General features: G+C 50.6%; 2 protein-coding genes across 4 annotated transcripts in view; one reads left to right on the plus strand and one right to left on the minus strand.

Annotated features, from left to right (window-relative positions):
- Window positions 1-189: 189 nt before the first annotated feature.
- The window catches only part of FTSJ1 (FtsJ RNA 2'-O-methyltransferase 1), a 40,062-nt gene continuing 24,405 nt past the window's right edge, over window positions 190-15,846 (minus strand). The window contains exons 1-11 of one of the 3 annotated variants that reach the window (XM_083161381.1): window positions 4,383-4,574; window positions 3,847-3,975; window positions 3,508-3,577; window positions 3,319-3,418; window positions 2,548-2,626; window positions 2,368-2,420; window positions 1,502-1,555; window positions 1,322-1,424; window positions 815-898; window positions 627-730; window positions 190-537 (exon numbers count right to left, since the gene is read on the minus strand). In XM_083161381.1, coding sequence (XP_083017507.1) covers window positions 322-537; window positions 627-730; window positions 815-898; window positions 1,322-1,424; window positions 1,502-1,555; window positions 2,368-2,420; window positions 2,548-2,626; window positions 3,319-3,418; window positions 3,508-3,577; window positions 3,847-3,967 — 984 coding nt within the window. In that variant the 5' untranslated portion in view covers window positions 3,968-3,975; window positions 4,383-4,574 and the 3' untranslated portion in view covers window positions 190-321. Of the gene's footprint in view, window positions 538-626; window positions 731-814; window positions 899-1,321; window positions 1,425-1,501; window positions 1,556-2,367; window positions 2,421-2,547; window positions 2,627-3,318; window positions 3,419-3,507; window positions 3,578-3,846; window positions 3,976-4,369; window positions 4,575-15,846 lie in introns of those variants that run through there. The other 2 variants (XM_083161380.1, XM_083161382.1) reach the window with 2 other exon arrangements.
- Window positions 4,528-7,282, plus strand: SFT2D3 (SFT2 domain containing 3). The gene has a single exon (XM_083161383.1). It carries the CDS (start codon window positions 4,637-4,639, stop codon window positions 5,240-5,242), a length of 606 nt encoding a protein of 201 aa, XP_083017509.1. The 5' UTR covers window positions 4,528-4,636; the 3' UTR covers window positions 5,243-7,282.

Raw genomic sequence — 15,846 nt, forward strand, 5'->3', positions numbered from 1 at the left:
AAAAGTTGTCTGAGGGTGGATAACGTGCGATGTTGTAAAATGCACTAATTTGAATGCTTGATACGATTGGTCTAAACTAAAAAAAATAACCATGTGATCAGCGAGCAGAGCATCATTATACAGGAAGAAGCTTATAACGGCAGACCATGATGTACCTTCTCTTCCCCATTACACACTCCAAGCTCTAAATAAGATGAATACAGTTGCCTTTATTTTGTACAAATTAAAATCCTGATAAATAAAATGTTTCCTTGTGTATAAAATATGTCGCACAAATACGCCACTGAGACATAAAACCTTCATCCACGAATAAGAAGGACGTCAGGAGGAGATAGACAGGCGCTGCATGGCGGCACCTTCGCTGACGCTGCAGCTCTCTTCCTCATTGGCTACCGCATTAGACGGCTTATCCAATGGGGACGGAGGCCTCTCTTTGGCGAGAAGATTGTTCTTCTTTAGGAAGCAGGCCTCCTCGTACGGCGGGTGAATAGGCGGCTGATTGGGTGACGTGTACTGGTATTCCTTCCCGGTATCCAACTGCAGAGGACAGGAGCATGTGGGGTCAGTTGTGGGGTGCCCATGCACAGGTAGAGGTTCCCTCACATTCAGCAGTATCACCCACTTACCTGGAGAGGGTAGGTCCTATCAGAGTCATACGCACTCAGGTCCCCACACGCCAAGAACGGTACTATCACACGGTTAGGACCTTCAAGCTGGTTGAAGTCCACATCTGGAGAGAGAGGAGGATAAACCGGTAAGAAGACCGTGTTCATGTGTGGTCCTTGGGGTTACCCCACGTAACCATTGTTCTCACCGTAGCAGTGATCCAATAGGGGATTTGACATGTTGGGTATATAGCCCTCCGGCGGACTGTAACCTTGGCACACGACAAACGCCTCTGTGGGGGAGAAGTACAGATGAACGCTAGACTGGCAGGAATCGGGTAGTCTTCAGTAATCCCTTATATGTGCTAATAATCATGTTGTATGACCACGTCCCATTGCATCTGTAATAATCCGCCCCACCCATGGGTGCCCCAGGCTTTACGGTTGAATAAATATTCCTTGGTGAACTCCACAAGCCAATGGCAATCCAGTACCTCCACCCCTTACTGGTGCATTGTGAGGACCAATGGGTAGATTTACAATATGACACTTTTCCAAAGTGGGCGTTGATTTGTGGCTTTTATCGATAGTTTTAAACCGGCAACAGGAATAAACCTGCTGGTAACCGTATTGATTCCTGTCGCAGCCGTAAATCCATTGGTCAAGGCCGCCAATGTTTGCCTATATGGTAAATCTACCCTTCCCTTCCTACTTACCAATGCTGGAGTTCCGGCTGCTCCGGGGTTTAGCACATGTGACCTCTCGGAAGAAGATCTTCAGCTGGGAGTACAGGAGAGTCACGTCCTTTCCCCTGAATATCTGAAAATGATGATCCACGTGTCAAAGAAATGGCTCAGCTGCCTGATATATAAATTATGTGGATTAGGGACACCCACCTTAGCGACAAACGTGCCCCCTTTCCTCAGCACATGGGTTGTAATGTTTAGAGCCTGTGAGGGGGAGACGTTGTGTTACTAGAGGGACCAACAGGACCAGTCACAAAGTTATTGTCACCTCCTGAGGAACGTAAGCTGGTCACGGCCAGTGTGACACAGCCACGTGTACCGATGCATTATCTTACATCCCTGAATTAGGAACCGTCCATCTTCTCAGTCGCAAAGCTATTATATAGGCCCCGGCTGACCGCTCAGATTTTGGGCCTTATTCACGCTGGCTTGCTAAGCAATGTATATTTTGCTGCTTAGTGAGCGGGTAAACCCCATCAGCCAGGAGAGTGAACACCCGCCCCCGTCGCTGAGCGAATGTCCATTCGCATGCAGGCGAAAAATCATTTGATGGTCACCGATTATCAAATTTTTTTTTTTCCCCCATTCGCAAATATAAGTCAGTCTAGCCTGATTTTAACTGGCTCGTAATTGGCCGAGAACTGGACGAGTGCTGATGTCACGTGACGTCAGCCGCTGGCCCCATGCCAGCTTTGCTACGCTTTTGTTTGCATGGGGACACCCAGTGTTTTTCTGGGTGCACCCACGGTTTCTGTGGGCACACCCAGGAAACACTGGCCGTACCCATGCGACTGTGATAAACGCCAAAGGTGTTTGACTCACATTATAAAACCACTTTAAATATTCAGTTAACCTTTTATATAAAAGTTAGTGACTTGGAATTAACTTTCCAAAAAATATGGCAACATGCCGCAACCAACTTGTAAATGATTCGCTGATGTACAAGGAAAGCCTTACTTATTTCCTACAAAGTAAGGGAAATCTCTTCTCCTGTATCACAAGAAATGCAGACTCACCGCTAGCAGAAGCTGCGCCTGAATATATTCATCAATATCGTGCAGGCCGGTCACTACAAACCAAAGATAAGAGATTATACCAGACAGTCGCCTCACCCACACTTACTGCAGGCACAGGAAGTGTAAGGAGTGAGACACGCCAACAAGAGGTAACTGGGGGACCGGGAACGGCCGGCTTACCATCTGGTGCTCCATCACACACCACAAGGTCTGCTGGATGTCCCTCGAAGTGACGAATGATCTCGTGAGCTGTGGAAACCTGAATGGAGAAAACCACAATGAACGTGGTCAGCTACCACTATTACGTCGGCCATTTTTGTGTAGCCCCTGGTGGTGCAGTATGTAATAAGACAGGCTACAAGGTAGGGACTCCGAGTAGAGGATTTTGGTGGTTACGGACACCAAATACTAAATTAGCAGTGTATTAGGTAAAAATAGAGTCCAGAATTTTTTGCAGTTCAATTATAGATGCACAATAACTAAAATGTGGCAAATCGCATTATACGGAGCGCACTTCCCTGATGAGGATAGGGAGTGGGGACAGACATTGCTTCAGGAGAAAAATGCCAGGACATAATGCAGGACCTCTGATTCGGCTGGGCAGCGTTAAGACACTCGCTAAGCAGCAAGCGACCGCTGCTTAGCGAGTTGGCAACTCAACTATGGGTGATCGTTGGGATTTGGAAAATCATTACATAACAGAAGACCATTCTCCTTATGCCCAACCACAGAACTCCATTCACCTTGCGTCCAATCACAGAACTCCATTCATCTTGCGTCCAATCACAGAACTCCATTCACCTTGCACCCCATCACTGGCCAAGCCATATGACAGGTCACTAATCCATGAACTGCTGAGTTACTGAGACACATGTAATGGCTGTGCAGACTGAATGCTCGATCACACATTTACCCAGAGCTGGAACTCGTACACGTCACCGCAGACATTACCTTGGTAATATCACCCTGAATTTGGATTACCCCAGGCAGGGGAGCCATGGCTTGCAGGTCCACCGCAACAATCTTCACCTCTGAGGTCTCACCGCCGGCCCTGTGTGGACAGAAGGATAGACATGTCCATCACCTGCCCCAGATCCCACTACTTCCCCAGGCAAGGTGCCATGTAGCCGAACATCTCACCTGAGCTTCCGGCTGAGGACCTGGCTCCAACTTCCAGGTGCTGCACATAGATCCACCGCTCTCTGCACCCCTGGAAGACAAGCAGGCACGGCAGTTCATTCTGGCATCATAGCATGTGATAGGTAAACCAGTGCTGCCTCTGTATAGGCACACATACCACCTACATGGGATGACTGGGAGGGAAGGGCTGGGACATTGGGGCACTGTGGGTGGGGGCACTGCTGGGAACCTGCACACACGCAGATCTATCACTACTGATGTGGCCCGTGCGTCTTTCACTACCGGTGTGGCGTGCAGACCATCAGGTGCCATGTGTCAGTGGCGCTGTTACCACGGTACCTTGGAAGAGCTGATACTCCTCATCCAGCTGAAGCAGCTTAAACGCGCTGCGCGCCCTCCAGCCTTCCTCCTTGGCCAGGCGGTAGTAGATGTCCCTCTTGTCCTTAGAGGAACGTCCCATGATGCTGCCTAAAAAGGAAAGACACATCAACACAGCAGGAAGCCGGGGTACAGGGTGCTCGCAGAGGGAAGACAGGTTCCAGTGTGCTGGCAGAGGGAAGCCACAGTACAGGGTGCTGGCAGCAGGGAGGAGGGGGGGGGGGGGGTTGTGTGCAGGGTGCTGGCAGCAGTACACTGGGGTACAGGGTGCTGGTAGCAGTGGTCGTACAGGGTACTGGCAGCAGGGGGGTACAGGGTGCTGTAAGCAGGGGAAAACACAAGGTTCTGTCAGCAGGGGGAGTGGGTACAGGGTGCTGGCGGCAGGGTGTACAGGGGCTGGCAGCATGGGGGGTACAGGCAGCTCATGCACGGTAATATGGCAGGTAGGGGATGATTATGGGACTGGCCCCCGGCATGTACTCACCTCAGCCCCGCACCTGTGTGTTCCTCACTGAGACAGGAGAATCTGTACGTAATGTAACCGCAGGCAGCAGCACCGAGACTGGTCTTTAACACAATGGCTGACACCAGACCAGACTGGTCTTTAACAAAATGGCGGACGCCAGACCTATGTGTGTACGTACGTACAGTACCGGTTACACTCTAGTAGTGTGCTCAGTGCTCAGTTACCAGGGTAACGCTGCTCACGTAACTTTATTGACACAGGCAAAAAGCCGGAAGTGTGTTCAGGATGGCGGAGCTGGGCCGGCAGCTGCAGGAGTACGTGGCGCAGAATAAGGCCGGGAGCTCGGCCACCGCCTCACCCCCGGTGGAGCGCTCGGAGCCGGTGTGGCGATCCTGGCTGCCCTCCTCCAGCCCCGGCGGCGCGGCCTGGCAATGGAGCCCGGTGGAGGCGGACCCGTTCCTGCCGGGTATGAGCGGGACGCAGAGGATGCTGGCGGCCGGGGTGTGCGCCGCTATGGGCGCTCTGTGCTTCGGTCTGGCCGGCCTGTACCTGCCGCTGCTGCTGCTCCGTGCGCGGAAGTTCGCAATGCTGTGGTCTATGGGCTCCGTGCTGGCCATGTCCGCTGCCGCCTTCCTGCGGGGCCCCAGCCGCCTTCTCCGTGAGCCCGAGCCCTGGGCCCTGCTCTACCTCACCACCCTGGCGGGCACGCTGTACGCGGCGCTGGGGCTCCGAAGCACCCCGCTTACCGTGCTGGGGGCTGCAGCCCAGGTGGTCACCGGCGCCGCTCTGCTCCTGGGGATGCTGCCGGGCGGAGCCGCTGGGAGACGCTACATCAGCGGCCTCTGCGGGACAATGCTCCGCCGGGGGGTCTCCAAAGCCCTACCCGTGTGACTGTTGGCCCCGGGGGATGAGGAGGCTTGTCCACGCCTGCTTGGGCTGTGTGTCATGGCCTGAACATCTCTGATGGAACTGAGTGCCCTCCTCACCCTGATGGAACTGAATGACCTGTCGCGGTCCCCCCACCCTGATGGAACTGAATGACCTGTCGCGGTCCCCCCACCCTGATGGAACTGAATGACCTGTCGCGGTCCCCCCACCCTGATGGAACTGAATGACCTGTCGCGGTCCCCCCACCCTGATGGAACTGAATGACCTGTCGCGGTCCCCCCACCCTGGTGGAACTGAATGACCTGTCGCGGTCCCCCCACCCTGGTGGAACTGAATGACCTGTCGCGGTCCCCCCACCCTGGTGGAACTGAATGACCTGTCGCGGTCCCCCCACCCTGGTGGAACTGAATGACCTGTCGCGGTCCCCCCACCCTGGTGGAACTGAATGACCTGTCGCGGTCCCCCCACCCTGGTGGAACTGAATGACCTGTCGCGGTCCCCCCACCCTGATGGAACTGAATGACCTGTCGCGGTCCCCCCACCCTGATGGAACTGAATGACCTGTCGCGGTCCCCCCACCCTGATGGAACTGAATGACCTGTCGCGGTCCCCCCACCCTGATGGAACTGAATGACCTGTCGCGGTCCCCCCACCCTGATGGAACTGAACGACCTGTCTTGAAATGAGTGATCTGTACCAGTACCCCCAACCCCCTCTCGACTGATGTTATTGAGCAACCTGTCCTGGTCCCCCCCTCCCCTGATGTAACTGAGCAACCTGTCCTGGTCCCCCCTCCCTGATGGAGCTGAGCACTCTGGCCTGCTGCCCTCTTACTGCTGGAACTGCTGGTCTCTGGTGTGGTACGGAGATGAAGCATATGGTAGCAGGACTGCTCTGTATCAGAGAGGACACTAAGGCAGCTGGCAGACAAGACACTGACATATCTATAATTCTGAGCTGAGGGGAACTTTGCTCTTCCTGAGACTCACAACCCCCTCAGCAGGTATACAGGCTGTGGGAATTACCCTAATACCTGCGGGACAGGTGCAGCTCATGTGCCTTATAACAAGGATCCCATTACACAAGGACAATGTCTGGCATTTGTCCCACAGAATGATCATTTTCTGAATCCAATGATCTGTGTGATCATTTTCTGAATCCAATGATCTGTGTGATCTGTGTATGTTTAGCAGCATAGTAAATTCCACAGTCAGGGAATGACATTGTCTGTGCCGATGTGTGTGTTACCCATTGATACAATGTACAGTGCACCAATGGCTTTATCTGGTTATAGTGGAAATAGAACTGCCAGGAAACAATAATCCTCACCCTAATATCACCAGTGCCAGGTTCATGTACATCGTGCTGGGGTTATGCACAGCCAGATTACTGTGAAAGGGGAGATACAGCTTATTGACCGGTGATATGGGGCCTATACCTTAGGTATTGCCATAGGTCAGTGGTTCCCAACCTTTTTCTCTCCTGTACCCCTTGATTAGGCTTTTCATGTATGAGTACCCACAGTATGTACAAGGGGAGTGGGAGTGAGCGGAATGCATGTCCTTATATTAAGGCGTAGTGGAGGATTAGTGTCTCTCTGTGTCTGGTCGCTGGCTGTGTACTGTCTCCAGGGTTCCTACTAACACCTGGAGGGTTATCCTCCACCTGTGTCAGCGCGGGGCAGATGATCGCTGATGTCTGAGGGCAGCGCAGGAAGCTCCCAGTGGATTGCTGGTGGGACCAAAGCATGCGGAGACAATGATGACACTGCAGACGGAACCTAAATTGAAAAAAAACGTGGATTGTTTCCATGGCAATGGGAGACGACTTCTGCCAGCGAAAAACTTTTTTTTTCTTCCGCCATTACCAATATAATTTCAAGTACCCCAGGTTGGGAACCACTGCCTTAGGTGTATGAAGCCTTGTTTCAGCAAGTCACTAATTAAAAGCTTTCCCCCATTCCTGCATCATTTTACACATATTGTAACTTTGTTTTCCGCAGAGTTCTAGTTTTTTAATAAATATTCCTGTATATAACTGGTGCCTGGTGGTTTTGCTGTGTATTCAATTCCAATTACAGGCTGAGTATGCCTTATCCAAATATCCATTATCCAAATTAATCTGAAAACCATAGTCTCCAAAATGTAGACTTTTTTGCTAAATACCTACATTGCACAGCGCTTTAAAGAGCATATTTATCTAGTCACATCGGCCCCAGCCCCAGTGGAGCTTACAGTCTATTCCCTGCCACGTGTACGCACACCATAAGCCAACCTTATGTGACAGAGGAGCTTATTTGTCTTAGCGCTGGGAGCCCTTGACGATAGGGACACTGCTGGTCACTCCAAAAAAAGGCTGAAAAGTTTGGTCTGAGCCTGCACAGTTGGTGTAGTGGCTAGCATCACTACCTCAACCTGAAGTCATGATTTAAATGCCTGACTGATGAGATATTTGTAGAGTTTGCATGTTCTCTCTACGTTACGTTACTTTTCTTTACATGCTCCAAAAAGCACACTTGGTGGCTGTTGGCTAAAATCAAAAAAAAAATCCCCCATGTGTCCAGGTGAAATACAGATTTATAAGCAGGGGACTGATTTGGGGGGACACCTCCCTGTTCAGCGCTGTGGAATACGTGTGCGCTATATAAATACCTGATCATAAATAAAATCCCATCTGCTAAGCAAGTCGTCTGCATTTAGGATGTAGTTCCTTATAAAGGTCCGTACAAATGTACCATATGTGGCAACGCTGTTATTGTTAATGATGCCACGAAAACAAACAGCCCACAGGTAAATACAGCCTCACTAAACACGCAGTCACTGATGATATCAGATTGGGCTGCATGTTGACTATCAGGCTTATCGTTAACAAAAATAGTATAGCATGTACCCAGCTTTCAGTCCTGAGGCAATACTGCCATCTAGTGGATGACTTGTAGATTACAATTTTGTTACTTTTAAGTTGTTTTATTTACTTGATTAAAAGTGTGTACACGCTGAGCGATTTTGGCTTACACGTTTGACTATATAGTCAAAATCGTATAGAAAGCTACCCATGCATGGCCACGTGAGGCCGGTATCGCATGGATAAATAGACCTGCTGTCTATTTATCCATGCGTACGGACCTTTATACGCAAGGCAATTTTGACTCGCTTGTTATGTATTTGGACATAGTGAAAATCGTGACGTGAAAACAGTCAAGGTTGTGTGGTTCAGGGCTCTAGGGCAATCGCATAGTCAAAATTGTCTATAGCCACAATGGCATCGTGCGTAGACAGCTGAAATGGAGCAACAAGGTGGGTTATTTGGTCTGACTAAAGCCATAGCATAAAAGGACACATCTGTATGGAGATTACGGTTTCCTAATACTAGTTATAGGTGTCTGTGGTCAGATGGTGACACTGCACCTCAGTATAGGTCATCCAAAGGCAGAACTACCATTGGTGCAGCAGCTGCATTGCATCGGGGCCCAACCAACCATTTTGGGCAATGTTGAATGAGTTACCAGACAGCTTTACATAGTTTGTGATTCACGTCTGTCTGTGAATTAAAGGCAGCTCCCACACGGTGTAGCTGGCACTGTCAGAGTTTGTCTGAGTGCCAACCTAAGGAAATCCAAGGGGTGGGGGCACAGACAGAGCAGGGGTCACTGTGTTCCTGCCTCCACCAAGGTACATGCCCCCTGTTCTCTGCATAGCGCAGGACATAGTGGTGTAACCATAATTTATGCGCGCCCCCCCCCCCCCCCTCGCCGAAAATTTAGCAGCCCCCCCCCCCCCAGTAAAGTTAGCAACCCTTCCCCCCGGCCGCCGATGCCTCCCTCGTGCCGCCTTACCCCTCCGCTCAGCAGGGACCCGCAGATCTTCTCTGCAGTGAGGTCCCAGTTCCCCTCCTGCTTCTGCTATGAAAATGGTCTATCAGAAAATGTCCGCCCCCATACAGCAGACATTTTCACATAACTATTTGTGTATGGGGGTGGACATTTTATGATGGTCCATTTCCAAAGCAGCAGTAGCCAAGAGGGGAGCCGGGACCGCACCGCAGAGAAGATCTGGAGGTCCCTGTCACACTCTACTTCCCCCTGCCTCACACTACCACCCTCTTCCTCTCCCTGTCACACCCTGTTCCCCCGTGCCTTATACTGTCACCCTCTTCCTCTCCCTGTCACACTCTACTTTCCCCTGCCTCACACTGTCACCCTCTGCCTCACACTGTCACCCTCTTCCTCTCCCTGTCACACCCTGCTTCCCCCTGCCTTATACTGTCACCCTCTTCCTCTCCCTGTCACACTCTACTTCCCCCTGCCTCACACTGTCACCCTCTTCCTCTCCCTGTCACACTCTACTTCTACCTGCCTCACACTGTCACCCTCTGCCTCACACTGTCACCCTCTTCCTCTCCCTGCCACACTCTACTTCTACCTGCCTCACACTGTCACCCTCTGCCTCACACTGTCACCCTCTTCCTCTCCCTGTCACACTCTACTTCTCCCTGTCACACTCTACTTTCCCCTGCCTCACACTGTCACCCTCTGCCTCACACTGTCACCCTCTTCCTCTCCCCGTCACACTCTACTTAACCCTGCCTCACACTGTCACCCTCTTCCTCTCCCTGTCACACCCTGCTTCCCCCTGCCTTATACTGTCACCCTCTTCCTCTCCCTGTCACACTCTACTTCCCCCTGCCTCACACTGTCACCCTCTTCCTCTCCCTGTCACACTCTACTTCTACCTGCCTCACACTGTCACCCTCTGCCTCACACTGTCACCCTCTTCCTCTCCCTGTCACACTCTACTTCTACCTGCCTCACACTGTCACCCTCTGCCTCACACTGTCACCCTCTTCCTCTCCCTGTCACACTCTACTTCTACCTGCCCCTCACTGTCACCCTCTGCCTCACACTGTCACCCTCTTCCTCTCCCCGTCACACTCTACTTAACCCTGCCTCACACTGTCACCCTCTTCCTCTCCCTGTCACACCCTGCTTCCCCCTGCCTTATACTGTCACCCTCTTCCTCTCCCTGTCACACTCTACTTCCCCCTGCCTCACACTGTCACCCTCTTCCTCTCCCTGTCACTCTACTTCTACCTGCCTCACACTGTCACCCTCTGCCTCACACTGTCACCCTCTTCCTCTCCCCGTCACACTCTGCTTAACCCTGCCTCACACTGTAACCCTCTTCCTCTCCCTGTCACACCCTGCTTCCCCCTGCCTTATACTGTCACCCTCTCCCTGTCACACTCTGCTTAACCCTGCCTCACACTGTCACTGTCACCCTCTTTCTCTCCCTGTCACACCCTGCTTCCCCCTGCCTTATACTGTCACCCTCTCCCTGTCACACTCTACTTCTCCCTGCCTCACACTGCTTCCCCCTGCCTTATACTGTCATCCTCTTCCTCTCCCTGTCACACTCTGCCTTACTGTCACCTAATCACCTCCTCCCACTCCCGTGTCCAAGACTTCTCTCGCGCTGCCCCCCTGCACTGGAACAACCTCCCGCCACCCATCAGGCTTTCTGATTCCCTTACCTCCTTCAAGCGCTCCCTCAAAACCCACTTTTTTCGACTAGCCTATCCCTCCTCCTAACCTCTTTTGATCCTCCTATCCTGCCTCCGTTCCCCTCCGTTCCTACTTATCCTATTGTATTTCGTTCGTCCACCCACCTATTTTTAGTATGTTAACTCTTATGAGTAGGGTCCTCCTTCCTCACGTACTCACCCCACCTCATTACCTCACCTGTGCTCCTGTCCTGTTCTTCCCTTCCTCTACTTCATCTTCAGTCTCCTCGACAATTTCCACACCTACTTCTAAACTGATGCTGATTTTAGTTCTACCAGCTATACCCCTATTTATACTGTATTTTTCAACACACCCTGTACGTTACCTTGTAATTTGTTTTTTTTTTGTTTGCTATGTACGGCGCTGCGGACACTTTGCGGCGCCTTATAAATAAACGTACTACTACCCTCTTCCTCTCCCTGTCACACCCTGCTTCCCCCTGCCTTATACTGTCACCCTCTTTCTCTCCCTGTTTCTCAATGGAGGGGTGGAGGTATGTGAGAGGCATCTCCTAATTACTCTGAAGGTGGGGGGTCATCCACATTAGTCTGTGCGCCACATTGGTTTCAGAGAAAAGTCATTGATGGTAAGTAAAGACACCATGGTTACATAGTTTTCACATGTCAGATTTTACAGGGTTAAACCCCTCATTATTAGATTGTCAGCTCTTTGGCCCACCTGCCAATATATGGGACTAATTATCATAAACAGAAGGCATACAGTTCTTTCTAAGCGGTCACCCCCCCGGCAATACCATTCTAAAACCTCATTTGGAGGTTAATGTACTGAAACAAATGTGAAATATTCGAATATTCAGCTTATTTACACCCATTATGTCACTGCTGCCAGATACTGTTGCCGGCTCCTTCCCTACCACTATTATTAAATCCCATTCCACATCCCGCTAAATATTTTATTTGGTAGGAAACCGGTTTTATAGATCCAAACCAGTATCCCATAGTGATGTTATCTTGGCTGTAAACAGGGGCAGCAAGACACACATACCAGAACACACACTCAGACTCAGGCGGTTACTCAGCAGCGCCCACCAGTGGTGACTGCAGACATCCTGGGGCCCAGTTGGTTATTCTGTATGCCAGGTTTTCCCTACCACATGTACATGCACACACATTCTTTCTAGGGTTAATCTTGTTGGGAGCCAAATAGCCTACCAGTATATATTTGGATTGTGGGAGGAAACCAGAGTACCCGGAGGAAACCCACACAAGCACGGGGAGAATATACAAACTCCGCACAGTTTGGTGGGAAATGAACCCATGACCGCAGTGCTGTGAGGCAGTAATTCTACACCATCCGTGCTGTCGACATTACAATAGTCGACACATAAAATGGTTGACATGAACTTTTTGGGGGTATTTTTTTTTCTCCTTTTTGAACCTGCAGTTGGGAATGGTAGTGTGCCCAGCCCAGAGAAGGCACCAGGCCAGAAGCACGGCAAGCAAAGCGGGACATTACTTGGCAATCCACGTGCTCAGGTGTCGACAGTGACACCCAAAAATGTGAAAAAGACATGTAGACTTTTCAGTGTCGTCCATTTTCCAGTGTCAACCTTGTGCTTGTGGACGTTTTGGTGTCAACCTAGACATCGTCGCTCTTTTGGATCGCTGGCTGTTTGACAGGAAGCCAGTGTTTGTGGGTGGTAACTGTCTGTTTTCTGGGCGTGTCAGGGAAGATGCAGGCGCTTGAGGGGAAGTCATGTGAAGTCAGCTCCGGCCCTGATCAGCCTGATTCTAACGCAGCCACTGAGAAAGTCCTTTGTACGAAGCCCCATAATCTGTTTCAAGAGTTATTTTTACACTGCGTTAGACGTCCATAAATACTGTTTCCGACTCGTGGATGCGGCAGACACTTACGTTTTATTTGAATCATTTATCATTGCTGGAAGTACTTCGAGGAAATAAAATGCTTATATGTGTTTTTTTACTAATCGTTAGAGCCCCACTTCTCTCTGGGCCTGTAATAAACCCTGATTTGCAGAACCCATTAACACCACCAGCAAATAACGAACGTTCTGCCTACAATGTCAGCCAGGAACGCTGCAGCATTTCACCTGGGCCGGACTGCGCCAGTGCGCATTTCTGTATAATACACCCCCTATTAGCTCTCAGAGGCTTCAATTAAGACAGTTTTGGAACAACATAGTGGCAGGGTTGCCTACCCTTCCGGAATGGCCAGGAGCGTCCTGGAAATCGGGTCCCCTTCCCAGCCCCCCGGAAAGAGGGGCAACCCTCCCGCGGGTCAAATGACGCGAATCTCGTTGTTTTAGCCCTGCCCACCGTGTACAATGCATTAAAAATGGCATTGCACATCGGTGGGCGTGGCTAAAACGGCACGATCACTCTGTACACGCCCCCAAACAAATAGCCACTAGTGTGGCTCTGCCCAGCCCCACCCCTTTCTTTTCACTCCCCGCAGCCCCGCCCCCCCCTTCCCCCCTGAGGTGGCTGCCCTCTCTTGGAAAGGGCAGCCAGAAAGTAGGTAAGTATGCATAGTGGGCTAAGTAAACTTTGGAGGGTGAGGAATTATATCAGAACATTGGTGAGGCCGGCAGACAGGGGACGTTATTCAGGTCTGTTCGTGCACGGCTGATGTTTCTGCGCATACGCTGGGTGCCCGCACGCATCTTTGCAGACGGCGGGCGTGGGGCGGCAGGCTGGCCCAATAGCATCTGGGAACGCCCAGCATTTCATGGACGTTCTCATACTAATGAGGCCGTGATGGACATGCATGGGGCGGGCAGCTGACATCACCGGATGTCAGCTGCCCGCCCACCCGCTGACATCACTGGATGTCAGCTGCCCTCCCACCCGGTGACATCACCGGATGTCAGCTGCCCTCCCACCCGCTGACATCACCGGATGTCAGCTGCACGCCCACTAGCTGTGACATCACCGGATGTCAGCTGCCCGCCCATTTCCCCCCGAGCGTACACACATATGTAAGGCTGCTCAGAGCAACCTCACATATGCGCGCACCTTCCGCATCTTTCTATGGCCGGTGACCATTGAAAGATGTGGGACGGTCCCAGCGGCATGCGAATGGATGTTTATGTAAAACATCCATTCGCAGCCATTGTGGACGTACACGACTTACAAATGGTGGGCCGGCGTACCGCCAACCGTGAGGCGGGATCTTGTTCACTCCCAAGGATGCAAATTCACATCCGAACCAACCAGAATAACCCCCCCCCGGTTCACTTGCAAGGATGCGAATTTGCATCCGAGTGAATGAACCAGAATAACCCCCAGGATGTGAATGTTAATGGACTTACGATGTTACAGAAGCGAGTCGTACAAGGCGGCCTGAATCTGTTTATGCCATTAGGAGTATTTTAGCGTTTTTATACCCTAACGTTTGATAAAGGGCGTCGCACAGAATGGTGGAATTAACATCAAATGTATTTTCCTTGTTGCTGTCTGATTTCTGTCAGTTATTATGTATGAGGAACCTAAATAAAAACCAGGACAGTGTAAGCAATATAAGGCAGGGGTGCAGATGTACTACCTGGCGGGCTTGATCAATGGCTTTGACCAACGGTTTACACACACTGTATAACTGAGAGTACTCCCCCCCCCCCCCCTCCCCAATGAACTTTGGGGAGTACTTTTGATTACAGGCCGTGTGCTCATTCAACACAACCCAGTTACAGCTGACTACTGCTTAGAGTCCAGTGGTGTCAAACTCATGGCTCTCCAACTGTTGTGGAACTACATGTCCCAGCATGCCCTGCAATAGTTTTAGCAATCCATTATATAAAATATGTGGAAGGGCATGCTGGGATGTGTAGTTCCACAACAGTTAGAGGGCCATGAGTTTGACACCACTGGCTTAGACAGTGGCAGGTGGGGAGTGTGACTGGGGCGGTGCACCTGTTAAACCGTAACGCAGGTGTCCTAAGGTGGGGTCAGGGAGGACAGAAACCTCCCGCGGAGCAGAAGGGCCACTTAGCAGATGTACTGAGCCTAAAGCAGAGAGAGATCAAGCACCAAACAAATAGCCCCTAACTGTCATTTTGCAAACACCCCCTGTAACGGGATACAGTCGTTAACCCCTTCCCGACATTTGACGTACATTTACGTCATGGTCGGGATGTACTTCCCGACACATGACGTAAATGTACGTCATGACTTTAAACTGTCACCGCGTCTATAGACGCGGTGACAGAGGGACGATGTCTGCTGTCCCTGACAGCAGACATCTTCCCTCATTGCCCAGGGGGGGCACCGATGCCCCCCCCCCCTCAACGATCGCTGCGATTGGCTGTTCAAACGTGAACAGCCAAAAGCAGCGTTTACTGTGTTATGTGTATAATTTTGACTCTGCTGCCCCCTAGTGTCCAAAAAAATTAAAAGCAGGTTGAAATAATGATGTAATAATAAAGTATACATATGGTCTATGTTAGTTATTAACTATTTTGAGTGGTATGATTATTTGTCTCACAAGCAGAAAATTTAACATTTTGCAAATTGCAAAATGTTCAATTTTTTTACGACATTTTGGTATTTTTCACAAAAAAAAACAGACTGTATCAACCAAAATTTACCACTAACTTAAAGTACAATGTGTCACGAGAAAACAATCTCAAAATCACTGAGATAAGTAAAAGCAAAAAAAAGTTATCCCCACTTAAGTGATACCTGTCAGATTTGAAAAAAAGGGCTCTGTCAGGAAGGCAAAAACAGGCTGCGGCGGTAAGGGGTTAAATCGATGCTATGAAGGTTGACATACATTAGATCGACCACTGAAGATCAACAGGGCATAGGTTGACACATGAAATAGGTCAGCGTGGCTAAGGCCGACATGGTCAGAAGGTCAACATAAGCATTAGGTTGACAATGAGAAGGTCAACAGTCAAAAGGTTGACATCAGTTTTTCACGTGTTTTTTTTTTTAGCCGACTTGTGCCGACAGACAGTATTTCATACCCAACCATCCACTAGAGCAGCGGTTCCTAACCTTTTTTGTCTCCCGTACCCCTTGATTAGGCTTTTCATTTATGAGTACCCCCTCGTGTCAAGCCGCGCGTG

The sequence above is a fragment of the Crinia signifera genome, chromosome 9 (assembly GCF_055691185.1).
Source record: "Crinia signifera chromosome 9, ASM5569118v1, whole genome shotgun sequence".
NCBI classification, from domain to species: Eukaryota; Metazoa; Chordata; class Amphibia; order Anura; family Myobatrachidae; genus Crinia; species Crinia signifera.

What these genes read in the sequence shown, in the direction of transcription:
- SFT2D3 (XM_083161383.1), top strand. Translation starts at nt 4,637, where the DNA reads ATGGCGGAGCTGGGCCGGCAGCTGCAGGAGTACGTGGCGCAGAATAAG.